At 32.9% G+C, this 19,197-nt stretch overlaps 2 protein-coding genes across 3 annotated transcripts; both read right to left on the bottom strand.

Annotated features, from left to right (window-relative positions):
* Window positions 1–5,580: 5,580 nt before the first annotated feature.
* LOC123227106 (cyclin-D3-1-like) lies at window positions 5,581–7,599 on the bottom strand. The gene is made up of 4 exons (XM_044651768.1): window positions 6,857–7,599; window positions 6,567–6,768; window positions 6,312–6,442; window positions 5,581–6,197 (listed from the first exon to the last, which is right to left on the bottom strand). Exons 1-4 carry the CDS (start codon window positions 7,373–7,375, stop codon window positions 5,886–5,888), a joined length of 1,164 nt encoding a protein of 387 aa, XP_044507703.1. The 5' UTR covers window positions 7,376–7,599; the 3' UTR covers window positions 5,581–5,885.
* A 3,977-nt stretch (window positions 7,600–11,576) lies between these two features.
* On the bottom strand, window positions 11,577–18,963 carry LOC123227996 (phosphatidylinositol 3,4,5-trisphosphate 3-phosphatase and protein-tyrosine-phosphatase PTEN2A-like). Of its 2 annotated transcripts, XM_044653172.1 has the most exons (14): window positions 18,660–18,963; window positions 17,189–17,695; window positions 16,641–16,742; window positions 16,507–16,563; window positions 15,199–15,264; window positions 14,175–14,351; window positions 13,967–14,053; window positions 13,827–13,891; window positions 13,670–13,746; window positions 12,896–12,942; window positions 12,640–12,770; window positions 12,469–12,538; window positions 12,207–12,321; window positions 11,577–12,116 (listed from the first exon to the last, which is right to left on the bottom strand). In XM_044653172.1, exons 2-14 carry the CDS (start codon window positions 17,600–17,602, stop codon window positions 11,791–11,793), a joined length of 1,734 nt encoding a protein of 577 aa, XP_044509107.1. In that variant the 5' UTR covers window positions 17,603–17,695; window positions 18,660–18,963; the 3' UTR covers window positions 11,577–11,790. The 2 variants fall into 2 exon arrangements, with proteins under 2 accessions (XP_044509107.1, XP_044509106.1); XM_044653171.1 differs by having other exon boundaries at window positions 11,577–12,321; window positions 18,660–18,961.
* Window positions 18,964–19,197: the final 234 nt, after the last annotated feature.

Below are 19,197 nucleotides of genomic sequence, written 5' to 3' on the forward strand. Positions count from 1 at the left end.
TTTGTTTTTCCCTAACTGGTTCGGTCGATGCAGAAACTGTTCAGAAATTGGCGGTAAAATGACGATGATATGTAGAGTTGGATGGGCTTGGGTTGCTGGTGAATTTCCTGAACAACCGAACAAGGTCCAAGCCTCCATTTATCTGGGGTTTGGGTAAAAAAAACAAATGCCAGTGATTCCTTGATTTAGTGATATGAATCCTAAGGGGAACCAAATTCATGTTTGTTAGTGCAGTGCTTCTAGACACTGAATCCTGGTATTTTTTGCTTCAATATCAACACAATTATAACAGTAGATCATCAGAACTTTTTTTAACAAAGAACCCTTATTTGAGGGAGACTACCTCTTGAAGGCGAAACTAACTATATTAGATAAAAGAAAATGTCAGGTTTAATGATAAGCCTTTTATCTATTATTTTAGATAAGTTAAAAGATTAATACAAATATATTTTCAACAAGTTTTAAACTCATGCCCTCTTGTTTGAGTGTCTCCGTCTTCACTTGAATCCCCCCTTTTTTTTTTTGGGCAGTTATTAGAGCTTTTATGAGGAGCATCAAAGAATTTATAAGCCATTTAAGATGTTCTGAAACATTGTGCAGGCTTTCAGCAGTAGTTTCCATCGAACATCTTCTCTTCAGGTAGACACACTATGATTTGCATTTGTGTCCTTGAAATTCTTCCAAGTCACGGGTTTCAAGTTTTGTAGCAAAAATTAAGAATTGTGGTCCAACCTTATTCATTAACTCTGGCTGCATTATCTACCCAATAATGCACATCCATTCAACTCTCATCCCAATGAAACTTGATGTGCTACAAGGCACAAACTGATTGTGAAGTTGACTAATTAACTAAAAAGAGGGCAAGAAATGATCACCGGTGTAAAATTTTTGTTGGAAATATTCATGGTAGAGTTACTTGTCATCAACATCATTATATTGACTGAAGGTAGAACCTGTGGAATTTAGATGAATGAACCAGAAGCCCTTAATTTACCAAAGAGCAATGATATGTGTATCCAATTTTGAGTATTCAATTTATATTTAAATAATTTAATTATATGATTACATATTATTAATATATTCAGTTGGATACTTAAATCTGAATAGATATAGTTTTATTGTTTACTAAAGGAAAACAACTGGGTCAATGGCTTTTGGTTGTTTGAGAAGAAGGTGATAATGTAAGGTCATGTTGACAATCGATAAGGTTTTTGACAAAATTATTGATGGACATGGGTGAGCCACTCCAGGCTGCCAAAAGATAGTGAAATCTTTGTCTGTGAAACAAATATACTTTCAGGATGGCCGGCAGGGCAGCCAAGTTAAAGAGTTTTGGGACATGGCTGCCCCAAACCAAATTCTCCTCTTGTCCTTTTCTAATTATGACCTTGTGAAATAAAGACACTCTTGAGGCCTCAATGCCAACGCCATTCATTCTGAGCATTAAATTTGTTACCACATCTAACAAAAAAAGGTTCTGCAATAAACATCTCCATCTACCGTTTCACTTATTTAAAGACATGGATTATGGGTTACCATTCCTATCTAGGGCTGCAAATGTGGGTCTTAAATGGACCGATTGAACTAGTTATTTCGATCTGGATTTTAAAACGATGTCGTGATTTGTGAATGAACCAGCAGTGAAAGGACTTCGGATGAGCCACAATCGTAATTTTGACCTATTTTCGAGACTTTAACTCTGGTTCTCAACAAACACAAACAAACTCAGCATCGACCCATATAATTCTTTGAAAGCTCAAGGGTGATTTATGAAATTGGTGGTATGAAATTGTTGGCATTACATGAAATTGAAGACATTGGATGCTCATTGCTAAGCATCAACACATTAACCATTTAACACAAGGTACGAATGAAATGAAAGGACTTCACTTCCCGCGCCAGTTATATTATTCACGTATTAGACATGCAATTTTATGGCATTTTTGCAGAAGCTTGCTCGGGGTCCTCCATTTCTGATTTCTTTAGGGGCCACTGCTCTCTGCTGTTCAACCTGCATTTCGTCTCAGCATCCCCCCTCTCTGCTGCTCCCTGGGACCATCTCCCATATTTAATTGATTTATATTTATATGAATATCCGTCCAAACTTCCAAACACAGTATCAATAACATTCTTGTCTTGTTACCTTGTCCTCTGGCACAATTGCTTTTGGCTATAAAGACCCCAATCTCTCCCATACACAGTGATACTATGCACACCCAATTTTATGTATTCAATTAGATATTTAGATAATGTATTATTATGTAATTAAATGATTTTAAATTAAAAATAAAATAACATTCAATTTGAGTATATAATTTCGATACTCAAAACTGAGTGCACGCAATATTGCTCATCTCCCATAACATGACCTCTTATATTATGGGAAAGAACCCAGATGACTTTTTATCTTTACCATGGAAGAACCGAGTTGAATTTAATTGGAGATCTTAATGTAACAAATATTAAATGATAGTGATGCATAATTAAGGTGAAGAGGACAATGTATGGGCGGATGCATGGGCGGTGAAAATTGGATAAGTAGAAGGAGGTAAAGCTGATTTTCTAGTTGAACTGATTTTGCTGGCTAGCTCTTCAAATTATGCTTGCTCAGTGGACTCTCTCTTTTGTTTTTGCTACAAGTCTTTAATAGTTGAAATGAATGGACATGAAAAATATTAGTTAATTTTGCTTCTTTCAGTCCTTTCAAACTAAGTTAATTTTTCGCTGCCATATATATATATATGATAAGAAATGGATGTCATGCTTATATCAGAATGTTGCAACAAGAGAAATTGTGTAAAGGAAAGATGATTCATGAAAAGGGATGTAGTAGAAGAAACATGGTTGCCATGTTAAATGTTTTATGAGATGGAAACATTTTGGAAAGTTGAGATGATGGCAATTTTTGTTTGGGTTGAGTCAAAAGAACAATTGATTGCATGTATCAAATAGCAGAGGACATAAATAGGAAAAAATAAAATTTAAAAGAGAAAAAAAATATGTTTAACAAATAAGTCTTAAGAATAAAATATTTAAGTAACAAAAACCTCAAATTCAAAACTTAAATCAAACTTTAAATCTTGTTATTATAGAATTAATAATTAAATTTAAAATTTTACTTATATGATATAATAAAATGATCTTAAAGTTTGATTAGAATGATTTGAATAAAGGTTATTTATTAAAAAAATTGAGTGAGTGACAGTTTTCTTAAGATAAAACAAGATCTGACTTGGGTAGAATGAGAGAGAGTTGAGCCCCACAAACACCCCATTTTGGTCCTCCCCTTTGTTGGTTTTCTAAGACTTTACAGCTGTTGAGCAAGAATTAAAAAAAGAAAGAAAGAAAGAAAGAAAAGGAGCAATAGTAGAAGAAAGAAGAAGAAATTACATAAAGGGTTTTTGGTCCTAAGTCTTTAGTGATATAGTAATGAAAACATGGCAAGAGGAAGACCAGGTCAAAAGATGGTTTTTTACATCACCAAGCAAAGATAAAATATTATTCTAAAATTATTGAAGTGGGACACAATCACTAAACTTGCTTCATATTTTAGTCTTTTTAGAGTAGAAATGGATTCAATCCATATCAAGTTTGAGGCCAACTCTAGTTCAGATTAAAGGTATAATATATAATTCGAATTCGAATTTAAAATTCTTGAATTAGTAAAAAATTTATTGATACTTTATTTAAGCAAACTTATGAGCTCATAAATTGACTAAAAACAAATTCAAGCTTAAGAGATAATAATTGAGCTAAGATTAAGATGGAATACATTATGGATAATAGTAGTGTAGTCTATTCTTGCCAACTTATTTATTTCTATAATCATTGAATAATAATGATATAGTTAGGTTATTGACAAGAACACTTAAACCACCATGTGTCTTCCTCCAATATATGGCACTAGTGGCAATTTGTTTCATTGGCTTGTATATAAAAATTTATATAGTTTATTGTTGTTAGACAATCGTATTTGTATCTTCTGTTTTATGGGTCTTGTTGGTCATTTTATCTACTTTTTAAGTCCGATTTTTGAAAAGTATTTGATAATAACTTAAAAGAAATGACTTTAAGTTGCAATGTTTGTTAACTTTGTTCTTATTTTATTCCTGTTGTCTTACCTTTTGACATAACGAGTTTAGGTTATAGTTGGATCTTTTTATGGGTACACAAGTTTTCTCTTCTTTTAATTCATTTTTGTTTTATTTAGTATGATACATTATTTAAATACTTAATTAGATACTCAAAACTAAATATATATAATTTTATTATATTTATAGACTAAAAGACAAAAAACAAACAAATAAAACCTAAGTTCAACTCAAACCCTTCTGTTTTCAAACTTGTTGACTCCTAACCTAACAACACAATTCACCAATTTCAAAACACAAGTTACTTTGACCTAACACATTTATTTATAACTATATATATATGCGACCAAATAATCCATGTTCCATGAGAGGGGGCAAGTGAATGAAAATTCTCAAAGTTAAGGGAGCCCCCACCAACAAGGTTTAATCAAAAATAGGGTTTAGGGGACTTGTTTCAAGAGTAATAATACAAATGGATGTAACAAGACCTAATTGAAGGATTCTAAAATTTTATATATATATATAATTTGTTCGGCTAAGTTAATAAAATTTATTAGTACATATAATTTTAATAACCTCCTATCCTTGTTTTAAAAATAAAAATATCTGTATAAACAAATATGTTACATACAAATTAATGTAATAACATAAAATTGGATGACAGTTTTTTTTTTTTTAATTTGAAATTATTTAATCGCATGCTATCATTTCATTTGTATGAATAATTTGATAAGATTTATTTATAGAATGTCTTGCTTAAGATGTTTTTGAAGTGTTGATTTGTATGAATAATTCAACTTAAATCTGTTTAGTTAAAATTTAAGTTGAGTTCGAATCTAGAGATTTAACTCATTTTGAAACCAAACCAAACTCAAATTAATAAGAGTTCAATTTAGTCTAACTCGTGAACCAAGTAAATGGTTCTATTTGAATAAAATTTAACTCATGATTTGATTTAAATTATGTAAAACAATTTTTAAAATAAATTGTTACAACTTTGCTTTATTAATAAATTATAAATTTAAACTATAAACTCAAACCATAATTAAATTAAATTATTTTTATTCAAATTAAACTTAAATCACCTTTAATTTAAGATTAATAAACTTAAACCTAACTAATTTTTATTTGAATTAAACTTACATAAAATTAAAAAGTACTTAAACTATACTCAGATTCATAAACACCTCTCATTAGACACACCCCTAGTCACCTCAGCCAAGGGAACTTGGCTCCCATGGCCCTGGCTCCGAGGTCAAACCCAAAAAAGTCAATTGAAAACCAAACCCCATAAGCCCTACTGGCCTTTGCATCTCCACTGGCCGACAACATTTTTCTTCCCTTCACATGCAAACAAACAGGCACCATCTAACTAATCTCCACATTCATCAACTAATACTTTCGATTGTGATTAGACTATTTAATTATTTCGATTTGTCACATTCTTCCCCTCAGAGTTCAGACTAATGACAAGCCAATGAAGGATCAGTTTCATCTTAATCTCAATTTATTCTGCATAGAACAAAATTGTTTTGGGGGTTTTTTAATATATTCTTTTATAAATTAATATGTCCACATAAAGTATGCTAGAAAGAAAGAGATGGCAGCCTATTAGTACTACTGCATACATTCTTCTTCTCTTGTCCCTTGTAAATGCGCCATCTATCCCCCTCTACAAGTCTCTCCTTGCATAGGCATTATTGGAATTGAAGAGATGGGGGGAGAGCGAGAGAGAGAGAAAGGGGGGAGGGGGGGGGGGGGGGGGGGGGGGGGGGGGGGTGGTGCGTGGGTTTTCTAACTGGGACGACTGCCAACCATGTCCACAAAGACCCTATTCAGCGATGGCATTGGCAAAGGCATCTGTTGCTCTTGGGGCCTGCTCTTTTTAAGGACCGTATTTTGATCTTGGGATGAAAGGACTTGTGACTTTTTCATTGCCCAAGACTCGTTTGAGCTTTCCCCACAACTAAACTCGGATTCAATAACACCATTGGGGCTGCCAGGGAATGGCTCAGGCTCAAACTTTCGCTTGCGGGGATTCTGGTAGGCCTTGCTTTTGGGATTAGACAGCTCGAGAATCAGCTTGTAGCAGTCATTAACTATCTCCTGTTACATTGTAGTTGGCAATTTAATGTGTAATTTAGGTCAAATTATGTGTAAATAATTGTTTAAATTAATGAATAATGGACCCAACAAAGAACAGCGTGTAATGATGCGTACCTTGCTGATTTTAAGAACACCCAGAAGCTGGTTTTTGTAGTCAATGGCGTTCAAAGGCTCAACCTGGTCTATAACGTGCATCATTGTCGCGGTTGCCAATACAGATGGCAGAAAACTGACAAATCTTGATTCTAACAAAATAATAATCAAAATAAAAACGTTACTTTTCTTGATAAATCGAAACAAAATTGCATCTTTTTCTTGTTCTTATCGAAAGATCTGAGTTTGAATGAAGTGTTGTTGAAAAATTATTACCAGAAACGACAATGAGAAGCAGACGCTCACATCCCCGGAGAAACTCCCAGTGGAGATTGTTCTTCAATCCAAGCCTCCTTATGATATGATCAAGAAATGAAAGTGGAGTGACAAGATGCATCTTCCATTTGAGTGCAGAGAGCACCAAGAGCTCCATTCTCTGAATGGCTTTGGCTTCGAAAACATACCTAGCTTCTTCAACCTATACACAAAAACAAACTCAGATCGATCTATTAGAAATGTATCGTAATAACAGCCAAGGCTGAATTAAAGTTGTAAACTTTACATACTTGGAGGTCAAGGAGAAGAGGCACTTGAGTTTCTTCAACCTTGGCAGCCAAAGAGAGGCAAGTAACAGCCAAAAGCTGGATCATCCATGGCTTATCTATTTGGAAATGGAAGCTACAGAGGACCCTATCGAGATAGTTAATGGCAAGAATTGCAGTGAGAGTTGTGAACCCATAATGGGCATTGACTTTAAGCACCCACTCCACAGCCTGACTACGAGCTACAGAAAGACAAGAATCGGTCTCCACAAGACTCAAATTACAAATCTTCTGTTCTTGTTCTTTAGAGAACAAAGAGAGAAGCTCTTCATCCTCCCAAAACAAGTCATGCTCCAACAAGAGACGAGGAAACAAACAAGGGTTTTCAGCATTACAATGAATAGCAGCAGTACTTTCTTCCTGCACACCATCTTCTATCTCTTCTTCCTCACAGTAGAGTTCATCTAGCAGGAATGAAGAAGGGTTTTGTTCGTCATCATTGTCATCATGAGCATGGTGTTGTTGTGGATGAAGAATTGCCATCTTCTTCTGAGAAGAAGTGATTGTTCTAGTTCAAAGTTCATTCTACAAAAGAAAAGCTCAAGCCCCCACCCATTTCTCTCTCTCTCTTTCTTTCTCTAAGTCTGTGTGGGACGTGCAAAGGGAATAGGTAAAAGAGAAAGAAAGGGCTTTGAAAGAAGAGAGATGAGATTCAGAGCATGAATGAGAATGACAGAAAGAGCGAAACCATTGAGTTTTTATCAGGAGTGACCTTCACGCTTGTACTTTTGCGTGTGTATACATATATATAGATATATACGTTTTATCTATGGCCGAAAGGACTATTTCCTACCAAAAATTTAATAAAAAATAAATATATATTTATGAGAATAGAAAAATCCATACGCCAATTAATGAATTAATTTTTGGTAAAATTTTAAATCATAATAAAAGATAAAATTATTATTAAAAAAATATGTAATTCATTATATTTTTTTTATAAATTTTAAAAATTAATAACTTTATATTTATATAAAATTTTTTAATTTTAAAAAGTTATATTTTCTCTCTCACATATAATATTTTCATTTTTTTTTTATTTTAGCTGCGTTCAAACTTTTAAAAACTTCAGTTTAACTCCCTATCTTCAACTTTAGATTATTTAAAAATCTAACGACCTCTTCTTCTATTGATCAAATTGATTTTATCTTTTACTTCTCTTTAAAGCAATGTCTTAGAGAAACACAGGCCAACAAAGAGATTAGAGATCTATTCTAAGTCTCTTCATCATAAAAGAGATATGGATCTCCGAATCTCTTCGTCTCTTATCTCTGATAAAGAGATATGAATTGTCAACCCATGTTTCTTGGTGGGAAATACTCATCGATGTGTATACATCTTTGACAAAAAGAATCTCAATGAGTAGTGACTAGAGTGGAGAAAAAATTCAGAAATGAAAAAAATAAATACTTTTCAAAATTAGAAATATTTAGAGAAAAATAAAATTATTATTTTTTAAAATTTAAAAATAAGATAAATTAAATATTTTTAATAATATTATTAAAATAAAAATGTTATCTTTATTATAATAAAAAATTTTAATTAAAATTTATTTATAAATAAATATTTAAAATTTCACTTTATAAATATATATTTATTTATATACATTACATCAAAATTTGAGTGGAAGTGGCGTTTGGCCTTTATATTTATATAAATAGATAGAATTTGGGACTTTGAAAAATCTCTGTGCTTTCGGTGTGCTTCGTTGGCGGGCAGAAAATGTATTGGCACACGCGCCAAGTCTAACCACAAAAAACTACCTTATACACACATATTGCTATTTTCTCCTGTACTCAACTAATCAGCGTACCCTAATAATTCCATTTAAAGTCTGCCTTCACACTTTAAAGTCGAACCTAATCATCCTTCATTTGAAGTAGATTCATATTAAAAATAGTTTAATTTCAGTTTAATAAATTAAAATTAAAAATAATTTTAATTTAATTTAAATAAAAATAATTTATTTAATTTGATTTAAATATATAATTTAAATTTATTACTTGAATTCATAATTAAAATTTATGGTTCATTAATAAAGTGATGTAATTTTATTTAATAATAGATAAAATAATATTATTTTGATAATCATTAAAAATAATTCAAATTAAATTACTAATCCAGTTTAAACTAAATCTAACTATTATTTAGCTCATAAATTGGATCGAATTGAGCTCACGTTAGTTTAAGTTCTACTCAATTTAAAAAAATAGTTACTTTCTCAACTTAGTTTGAATTTTAGCGAAATAAAACAAAGCAATTCGAACCAAAATTTCAAAGTCAACTATGTTATTCAACTTTAAGAAATATGTTCCAATAAAATTTATAAAATTATCAAGAAGGAGTTGCCTTCCCATCATCCTTTAAATTCAATAATTAATTTGTTATTATATTTTATTACAAAAAAGTTAATTAATGTCATAAGGTAAAAAAGAAAATATTATAAAAAATAATTATATTAAATAAAAAATAATAAAATTATATAAATATATATTATTAAATAATTAATTAAATTAAAATTAATAATAAAATAATACATAATTATATAACAACACGGCCAAAAGTTGGACAATAAAAAGTTTTCTCCTATGAGAATTTTTGTATGTATTAGCTTGGCTAAAATTTTTTACCCATATATTCAGGCGATTTCAACTTTTCTACCTCGCCGCGTTTTTTTGGTTCGTGTAGCATACGCACGTTAAGTGCGGTGGGGTGAAGAAGAAGCTGACTCCTTTCTTAGTCTTTGTTTAAATTAGTTTACTCGGATCGAGAAAGTGAAATAAATGATGCCGTTTTGTCCGCGGCAGTGACACGTCCCCCAACTCATTAATAAGCCGTAGTCCTACGCTGTCCTCCCCCATCCAAATTTATTTTCCTTATTCCTATTTAATGCCCATAAACTTTTGTTATATCATAAGGACCCTCTTGAATTACATTTTTTTTCAACCCTTTGAGAATATAATCACAAATTTTGTTGAATAAAAGTGAAGTCGACCCATTCAAGCGAAGCTATTTCCTGCAATGTCTTTGACAATTGACAAGCAATAGTTGGTCCCCAAATTTAATTAAAAAAGTCAGTCAAATCTATAAAATTACTATAGAACCCCAGCTCACTTAAACTAGTATTGAGACTATCCAAAAAGGAAATATTGTGATAAATGATGAAAATATAGAGTGGTTAAGAATAAAAAATCATTAAAAAAGATTTACTCTATGATAGATCTTTAATATCCAATCTGAAGTTACCCTATTGGCTTACCAGAAAACATCAAATCTTATAAGTTTGATGTTAATATATAATCATTAAGAGTTAAATTTATATTTTTTTTATTACTTAAATATCTTATGTTTATCACTTAAATTATTAATTGGGTAATATTTATATTTCTATAATTCAATTTATTACCAAGATATTAGTTTATAAAAGAAAAAAAAAATAATCTATAATCAACCATTAATATGATAGGTTTAATAAGCATAATAGAGGTTTAAACTTAAAATTTTTCTATACAAATTCTAATTACTCTATCAATTTTGTTAACTCCTCTTTTTTTACTTTTGGAAGAAGTTGCTTGCTGCGAGAGTAAATGACTGTTTGCCACTAGAATCAATCAATGGCCATTAATGTTAATCAACTAGAATCAATCAATGTCCATTAATGTTAATCAACTCGTAATTCTTCCACTTAATTAGTAATTGCATGCAAGCTTTTGCTTTGTGAATGAATCTCTCTTTCAACAACCCAATTCAACTTTTAGGTTGCCAATGGAGCAGAAATGGTTTCAGAAGAAGCAAGTACTTGAGTGGAGAGTCATATTTTTGCTAAAGGAGAAGAATCATATACACTTCAGCCTCATCAATTACACCTCACATGGCTTTTGACCTAGTTAAAGAAAAACAATTATGAATTCTTCTTACTATAATAATCATAAAGTTGATGAGATGGAATCGACATTTTTGACTCACACTAATACTTGCCTCAACCTCAACCACTCTCATGGAAAAACAATAGAGGTGGCAATTCATTAGCTAGTTCTTGTTCATGCATAGCTCCCCTCCTTTATAGCTAAAAACTTATATAAATTAATTGTCACCATCTGACAATTGCGAGCGTGACAGTGTGCAATTCTAGCACAGCTGTCGCACACACAACAAGACAACCCAATATCTAGCAAAGGTATGATCGGAAAAATAGTAAAATTGATAGGATATTAAATATTTTAAAGAAAAAACATGCGTTCAAGTTTATATCATATTTGTAACCTTTAATTTATTTGATATAGTGATTATAAATCTAGGTACAATATCATTTTGTGTGTGTCTAACCTAGTTTAATTAGTGGCAACAACCATGCAATGCAGCAACCCAAGTTCTAGAATGTGCCAACAATCTTGAGTTTTTTAGGATGCGGCTAGGGGGTGGAGATACTTTTCTCATGAATGTGCCCACAAATAGGGCCAATTGTATAACATTTATATCAAGCACGAGTAAGTTGTAAGCAACTGGAAATTAGCGATAAAATTCATATTTCCAACATTTCTTTCTTGTATTTCCTTTGTGTTACTTTCGGCTGTGTATTGAGAACAGGGAAGGTTAACTAACAAAACTTAACGGAGATTTAAAAAAAAAAAATCAATTTCTAAAGTGAGAAAATATCATTGAAATGAAGAAATATGAAAACTCCTGAAGAAAACTACCAACAGATTAATTTGAACATATATATTGTAGTTTTCTGTTTTCCAACAAATTTCATAAATTCCAGCCATATTTTAATGGAACAATTCATTCTCTGCCGAGCCAACTTTTGATTTACAGAATAGATTGCACATCATCCCTACTTGTACATATAACTTGCTAACCACTTTATGTACATACCTTCTAATTCCAAGCCAACCGGGTCACTCGCTTTCATAGTCGTCTTCATCTCCAAAAGAAAACACAGACGCATCGGCAGCCATAGCCTTGAATTCACTTTGTGTGTTTGGAACCTCATGGCCTGGGACTGGGATAGCTCCCTCTACTGCTGCTTCCTTTTTCGGCTCACTAGTAGCAGGTTTTGGTAGGGTGTCGGCAACATTACTCAACGAAACTTGTTCTGTTGCATGTGCTAATTTAGTAACTTTATCTGAATTATTTTTTGTTTCAGAACCAAAGGTGGAGGAGGCAGTTCCTCCAGCAGCTGGACCTTTCTTGCTTTTGGAAGAACCACCTTCTGCCTCGCTGTCTGAAAACACATCATCGTGATCGGGATTTGCTGTCTCCTTATTTTCATTTGGAGAAGCTATACCATGACTAATGGCAGGAGGACCAGAACCTGAGTTTTCATCTGATTTCTTGGTAACAGTTTCAGAACTTGGGCTTGCCGGAACAGGGCCATTATAATCTACTAATACAACCTCCACCTGGAATCCTGGTGAAGGCAATTTCCTCTGCACACAATCCATGAAACCACATATGTCAAGCTACATTTCAAGGAAAAAGAAAAAGAAAAGAAGTGCGGAGAGTATGGTTATAAGTGCTGTCTAGGCAGGACGTCAGTGCAAATACTATCATTGAATGACATGCTCCAAATTTACCTTGTCAAACCCATCAAGATCACTGGTGTTCAGAATTTTTCTGTTTTCCACCATTGTTGTGTTTAACCAGCTGAGAAATCACATGGTGAAATAAGTGAACTATTTAAACTCCAGTTTACAAAATCATAATAATAGAAATTTATTGAATCATGGGGAGGCCAGATGGTGAACCAGTAAAAATCTCCTTGGCGATCATGAAAATGGATTTTGAAATCGCCTTTCAACTCTGTCAAACCTGGCTCTCCAGGCAAGGCAAAAACCATAATCCCTTTCTTTGGAGCACTAAACCAAAAATCTTCGGACTGTGGAAAGGTAAATTTAGGGTTTAAGATGATAACAAAGAAGCTTCAGGTAATCATAAAAAATATTAGCATAAACATTTTAAAAGGAATTAGGTAACTGCATGAAAAAAGATAAACCAACCTACCGATAAATCCTTGGTTCTTGGATGCCCTTTTGTGGAGAAGAGAACACCTAGTTTAAGACAGCATTTAAAAAAATAAAGATGTTAGATAAGAACCACACTGTTCATATAAATATTTCAAACCCATGCAGATCACAAAAAAAAAAAAGTATGCTGAACTACAACCTAGGCATATAAGAGAACTACAACAGTTGACCTTTCAACACTAGCACTCCAGTGTCAAACCACACAAAAATTAACAATATTAAATACAAAAAAAAAAAAAAGAAACTACAAAATCATAGCAAATTAAATTGTGACGAGCAACTTGCAACACAAGGATACCTCCAAAGCTTTCTGCTTTTCTACATGATAATTGAGAAGCACTATATTCAACTGACTTTGATATTATAAATATGAATCTATTTAAGAATACCACAAATATGAATCTAAGACTCTAAGTATACTTTATGCATAATTAGCCGATAAAATTTTAAACCTAACAAACTTCTTTCACAACTCCCTGTTGCAAGTAGACATTATTTATTTCAAGGGATGAAATTTCACTTAGAGAGGGTATGTTAAGGGATAACTAACAGATAAAAGCCCAAGAACACATGAATATGGCAATCAAATGTAGCAACAATAACTCCAAGAATGAGAAAATTCAACTCATGAAAAGCCTAATGAGACAAAAAAATGAAGGGAAAAGGAAAATTCTGACAATTGCATTCACTGTAGAATACAATCAAGTTTTGGCAGGATAGATTTTGAAACAGAAAGGATGCAACAACACACCATTATGATCAGACACAGTTATGTGGGGTCTGACCCAGTATGGACACCTGTGAAGCCGAAAGCCCCTAAGCATGCACCTGCACAAGATGCAATGAGTAGTCAGTACCTATGCAAAAACCAAATTTGCTATATGAGAAATACATGGCCAGAAGTATACCTACGCCCAGGCTGGTTCTCTCCGTTGAAGTATGTTAGGACACGTTCAAAATATTTGACATACCTCTAAGATAACAATTATAAGATTAAACACAGAATATGCAACAATTCAAAAATTAATACATAGCAAAACAGACTCACAATTTGACTGGGCAGAACAAGCCCTTTCCCGTCCACACATCTTTTCTGATTGTAGTAGTCAATGGATTCCTCAGCAGTAGGAAAGAACTGAGGAAAGAAGCAAAAAGAAGTCCATACTTTAAATTTCAGCACCAAGGACAACTAAAGTTTCAAAAACTTCCACAAGCTTAAAGCAGCATCTTTCAGAAAACTTGCTTCAGGTATTTACCTTCAAATACAGTAAAAGGCTAGAAATCATTAACCCTGTCCTTGCCATTCCAGCCTTACAGTGCACAACAACAACATTCTCAATATCTTGCTTCAACCATGAATATGCACTATGGCAAAATGATATTATCAGCTGAATTGGGGGGCAATTGTGGTCATCAAATGGAAAACTAGCTACCTGAGGCAATACTCAAAGAATTAGCTTCCCCACAGCTATAGCAACTACAAAATTAATGGCCAAATAAAGCCATGGTCTCCAAATGTTTAAGACCACCATCAATAAAGGTGAGGGTAGGAAATCTTGAAAAAATCTGCTTTACAGCACCATAAAATCTTGGGATTCACAAGTACCAGAGACTAAGCTACTAACATTATCATCACTCATTCAACATTTTTTGTGATTTCTATAAGCATTAAGAATAAAGTTGTTTATACATTGCATGCGTTTACAAATGCAGCAAGAGTTAATTTTGTTTGATGATGGCCAATGTTGCACTAAACCCATATTCAGTCAAGAATAAAATAAGGAGACGCTTAGCAGTCCACCAGAAATGCCCAATCTTGGTTTTACTACATTCTACTACTCAACCATATCCAAAAATCATAATCATGTTCTGTCAAACAAAATTTTATCCAAAAATCATAATCATGTTCTGTCAAACAAAATTTTTTGAACATTTTTCCACTGCCACCAACATGCAGTTACAGTGGCTGAAGTCAAAAGATTTATTTTCTGTCTTCTCAAGATCTCAGTGATCTTATGCATCGAGATGCTTCCAACATATATCAAATGATGCAAATTTTCCTTGAAGGATCTATCGATCAATTAATATACAAGGTGAAATCCAATAGTTTTCCTATGCTTAATAACAACCATAACTAGCCACATCTGAACTTACTCACCTTAGTTTAGATCTCTGTTCGGGACAATGAAAAACCTCAGTTTAGATATCTGGTATTGAAGATGAAAAACCTAACTCATCTTATTTCTTTCTAGAATTATTAAGAGGATACAGAACACCAACCTTTCCTTCAAACAAGGTTGCATCATAAAGCCTCTCAGAACAAAGATTGTACACTTTGTATTTGTCCTGCATACACAAAGTAGATTAATAGAAAGGTCAATATCCTGCTACTTAGTAAGAAGACGCATGTATGCCAGTAAACCAGACTAATAACAATATAAGAACCAGAGGGCAATTCCCAAAGGCATAATTCCCTCTACCTTATCCTGGACATTTAAGTTTGGACCAGGATATTAACGAACGTGTTCAATTTTAAATATTGCAATAAAGAAATTGTGATAATTAAAAAGTCTGAAAATCACAAAAATGATAATTGAAGTTATAATGTTAAATTGAGTGCTTGTAATATATTCAAATAAATCTTATAATCATCAGATAAAAACAGGTTAACTCTCTTAGGGGATCATTATATATAGTCTGACCCATTAAAGGGTCAAGTACTAAGTTGAAGCAATGGAAGAATAGAATAATATGCTTTCCAACATGTTACACACATTTCAAACACATGTAAGGATGACACAAACTGATCACACACAAACACATTGCAGAGGTGATGACACTAGAATATTACATGTGATTGAGTAAACGAGTGCAATGAGCAACTTTCACACATATATATAATTATTGGCATATCCTTGTCACAGTCCCATTCCTCTTACTAATTTTCTTGGAAGACCACATGACAGCATGTCTTCATTGTATCACAGATAAGTCAAATTTAAAGCTTTTTGTCTTTATTGGATCACAGAAAAGCCACGGCTAAAGCTTTTAAACTATCAGCTCCAAGCAAAAAGACTGACATGGAAAGATCCACAGAAATTGATTTATGTATTGCTATTTTCCGTAGTTCAAATAAACTTAAAAGCAAAAACTTTAGAAACAGAGAAATCCACCTCAGCTCCAGATCAGAGGCAAAAAGTCAATCACCCAGAATAGCATCAACAATCAAAATTTTAAGAAAACTAACCAATTTATCCAATTTGACATAAGCTAAATTAAACATCTCAAACGCATAACAATGAGTAGCTCTCACAATAGTTTAAATCCTGATCAAAAGAAGCAACGCAGACATTACACTTGTGCAGTGAACAACCAAATCTAACTCCTATATAATGGGATACAAATTTTCATTTCCCATTGACATTTGGAGTTGATGCAGCACCATAACCATCTACAATTATCACAAAAAGGATGAGATAACCTTGGCAGATGAAAATGAAACTACTCAATTCATAGCAGCAAATCAAGCAGATATTATATAAAATTGCATTTGAGAAAACGTCCATAAATGAAAGTAAACATTTCTACCTTGTGATAGGTTTCAAAGAATTTAATGACCTCTTCCATGTGGTTTCGATAGAATCCCTGCATCACATACCTAAATCCATTACCCATATCTAAACAACTTTACTTTAAAGTAAAGTGAAGATTAACTTTCTTACTTCAACATATCCAAAGAACCCTGAGCTCATATCACCGGCAGGGAACCCCATAGCAATTACATTCTCAGTAATATAAGTCATATCCAAATCAAATCCTCCCTCCTGAATACAATGCAGATTGCAGACAATAAGAACCAGATTTTTATAAAAACATAGACAATAGCAAGAGATGAATAGAAAATATATCTTTCAATAAAAAAGAAAGAAAACCCCCAAAGGATATAAGTATAATTTTAATTTTTAACACTCAAGGCACTTCTATATATTTGTATTAGTCGCATTATAAAAACCTTTTTATTGTTGGCAGAATCAAGACACAGAGTCTAAATCATAAACTAAATCTGTTATTATAATTATTATTTTCATAAGAAAATAATATGCAATATCATGTGTCTTAGTGCAGCAACTAAGCTGGTAATCCGTATCTACATCACACAAACAACAAAACAACAGAAAGCACAAGAACTGCATTTTATGAGCCAGTAATTCAAATAGAATAAAAAAAATTGAATTGAATTAAATCAAATTACCACAGCAGGACATCTCACCTGATATCTTCGTTTATTTTGAGAGACAGCATGTCTAGCTTTCACCTGTACGGCCTTGACTGCACTCTTAGATGAATCAACCAAACTTTTTGTAATTGTTCCAATTAAACCTGGTTGTGCAGATGTTGAAGTTCCCTCAGAAACATCTTCTGCCTGGGGAGATTTTGGAGACAAGCGCAATCCAAAGCCACTGGTAAAACGTGCAAAAGTTGATTTTGCAGAACTACCTGTTGGTGAGTCTTCTTGTGTGCCAGCAAATGGCTGAGGAATTTTCAAATTTTTGGCCCATGTTGATATACCAGAAGTGGATAGTTTTGGTGATGGATCACCCATAGAATTATGTGTTCCTGTATCTACATTCACGGAAGGTTTCACCTCAGGATCCACAGTAGAATTAGCAGATCCAGAATCCATTCCTGTGCCGTTCCCTGGAGGTCTCAATAGTGGTCGATGCTCGAATTTAAAAAATGCAGCATATAATATTTCACTGTATGTCTCACAATATAACTGCAATCATAAAGATAATATTTCCTAATCAATGAAGGAAATTTTTAAAACTGGAGCATAAAAATAACCATATTATTCCATTCACTTCTCTCATTTGCTTCACTGTTCTCTTTTTGCCCTTGTTATTATGTAATATCCTTGAAAAGTACAACAAATGCAAGCAATACAAAGAAGAAAGTAAAGGAGATTTTAGAGGCTACAGGATGCTTTACATATCCGATAATTTCATGCTTTGGATTAAAATGAACAAAGCTTGTACACAATAAAGTTTCAGACTCAGTCAATATAAAAGATGTTGCTAAACTTGGATCAAGTAATTACTAATAAAAAGCAAACCAATAATTTTAACTTCATTAATTTATCTCAAATGTGAAGTAAGTGTCAAATATAATAATAATAATAAATGAATCACACTCTTAAGAACATTCACTTCGAAAGTTGGAATTTACGTAAATCGTTAAAAGAACTTCCCATAAGAAAAGAAAAAAAACCACCTTCAAGTAAGATTCCAACCAGGTGAAATATTTCAAGCAACAAGAATCAATTGCAACCACAATAATAAAATGCTTAAACACGGTTTAAGAATCTCGTTAGCCAAAAGGGTAACTGCAACTCAATGCACTCTAAAGAAACAACAGCAGCCAGAAACTATTACTGCTTCTCACACACGTACCAAGATACATATACCACCCAACACTTAAAAGCCAAAATATTTACAACAAAAACTAATAAAATCGTAACTATTCAAAAAAAAAAAAAACCTACCCTAAAATGCTCAATAATTATCAGGCTCACTTGAAAAATAAACCAAAGTTGCAGCTTCTACTCCACGATATGTTAAAAAGTCAAAAATAAAGATAAACACATAAACAAAACTACGCAACGAGTTGAATTTCATATTAAGCAACAATAGAAGTTTGGAAAATTCAGAAAATTCGGATCTACGGCCAGGATCTTATCGTACCGAGAATGAATGCAGGTTGATCTGAGAGTGGGAAGAGATTGATGCAGAGGATGATCATAGACGAGAGTAGAGTAAAGCCAAGCTAGGGTTTAGAATTTTCGATGTGTCGAGGCTTAGCCTTTGGAATTGTGATGTAGTCACGTGGTCAACGCATGGGGTAGGCTGATCGTGCACTGTTTGATGTGTGGAAAAACATGGGGTTTGTCATCGGACGGTGAATGACGCTTTTCTCGAGTTCAGATCTTGGAAGTATAAGCGCTGATTAATGTTTTCGACGGTGCTGATTTCGTGTTGTCCCAAGCGACAGTTTTCGAATTTACCGCTCGATTTGAACGAATTAATTTAAAAAATAGAAATCTCACCCGAACCGAAAATATTTAAAACATTTTAAAAATAAAAAATGGAATGGTAAGCATCCAACTCATTCTCATCCAAAAATGTGACCCAAAAAAAAAAAGGAATTGTGCAACAACACTAGCAAGATTTCAATGTTATCCCAACCAAATTGTACTCGATGTAATTGTAATTTGCTAAATTC

Source organism: Mangifera indica, chromosome 10 (assembly GCF_011075055.1).
Source record: "Mangifera indica cultivar Alphonso chromosome 10, CATAS_Mindica_2.1, whole genome shotgun sequence".
NCBI classification, from domain to species: Eukaryota; Viridiplantae; Streptophyta; class Magnoliopsida; order Sapindales; family Anacardiaceae; genus Mangifera; species Mangifera indica.

Bases quoted from the DNA above. Each gene is read 5' to 3' on its own strand.
- LOC123227106 (XM_044651768.1), bottom strand. From the start codon at position 7,375: ATGGCAATTCTTCATCCACAACAACACCATGCTCATGATGACAATGAT. The intron at 6,443-6,566 runs GTAATAATTTTT...TTATTTTGTTAG, and splicing joins GCTTCTCATTGTCGTTTCTG to AATCAAGATTTGTCAGTTTT. The intron at 6,198-6,311 runs GTACGCATCATT...ACAATGTAACAG, and splicing joins GTGTTCTTAAAATCAGCAAG to GAGATAGTTAATGACTGCTA.
- LOC123227996 (XM_044653171.1), bottom strand. From the start codon at position 17,602: ATGGATTCTGGATCTGCTAATTCTACTGTGGATCCTGAGGTGAAACCT. The intron at 16,743-17,188 runs GTGAGATGTCCT...CATTGTATTCAG, and splicing joins AAAATAAACGAAGATATCAG to GAGGGAGGATTTGATTTGGA. The intron at 12,322-12,468 runs GTAAATTTGGAG...GATTGTGTGCAG, and splicing joins ATCTTGATGGGTTTGACAAG to AGGAAATTGCCTTCACCAGG.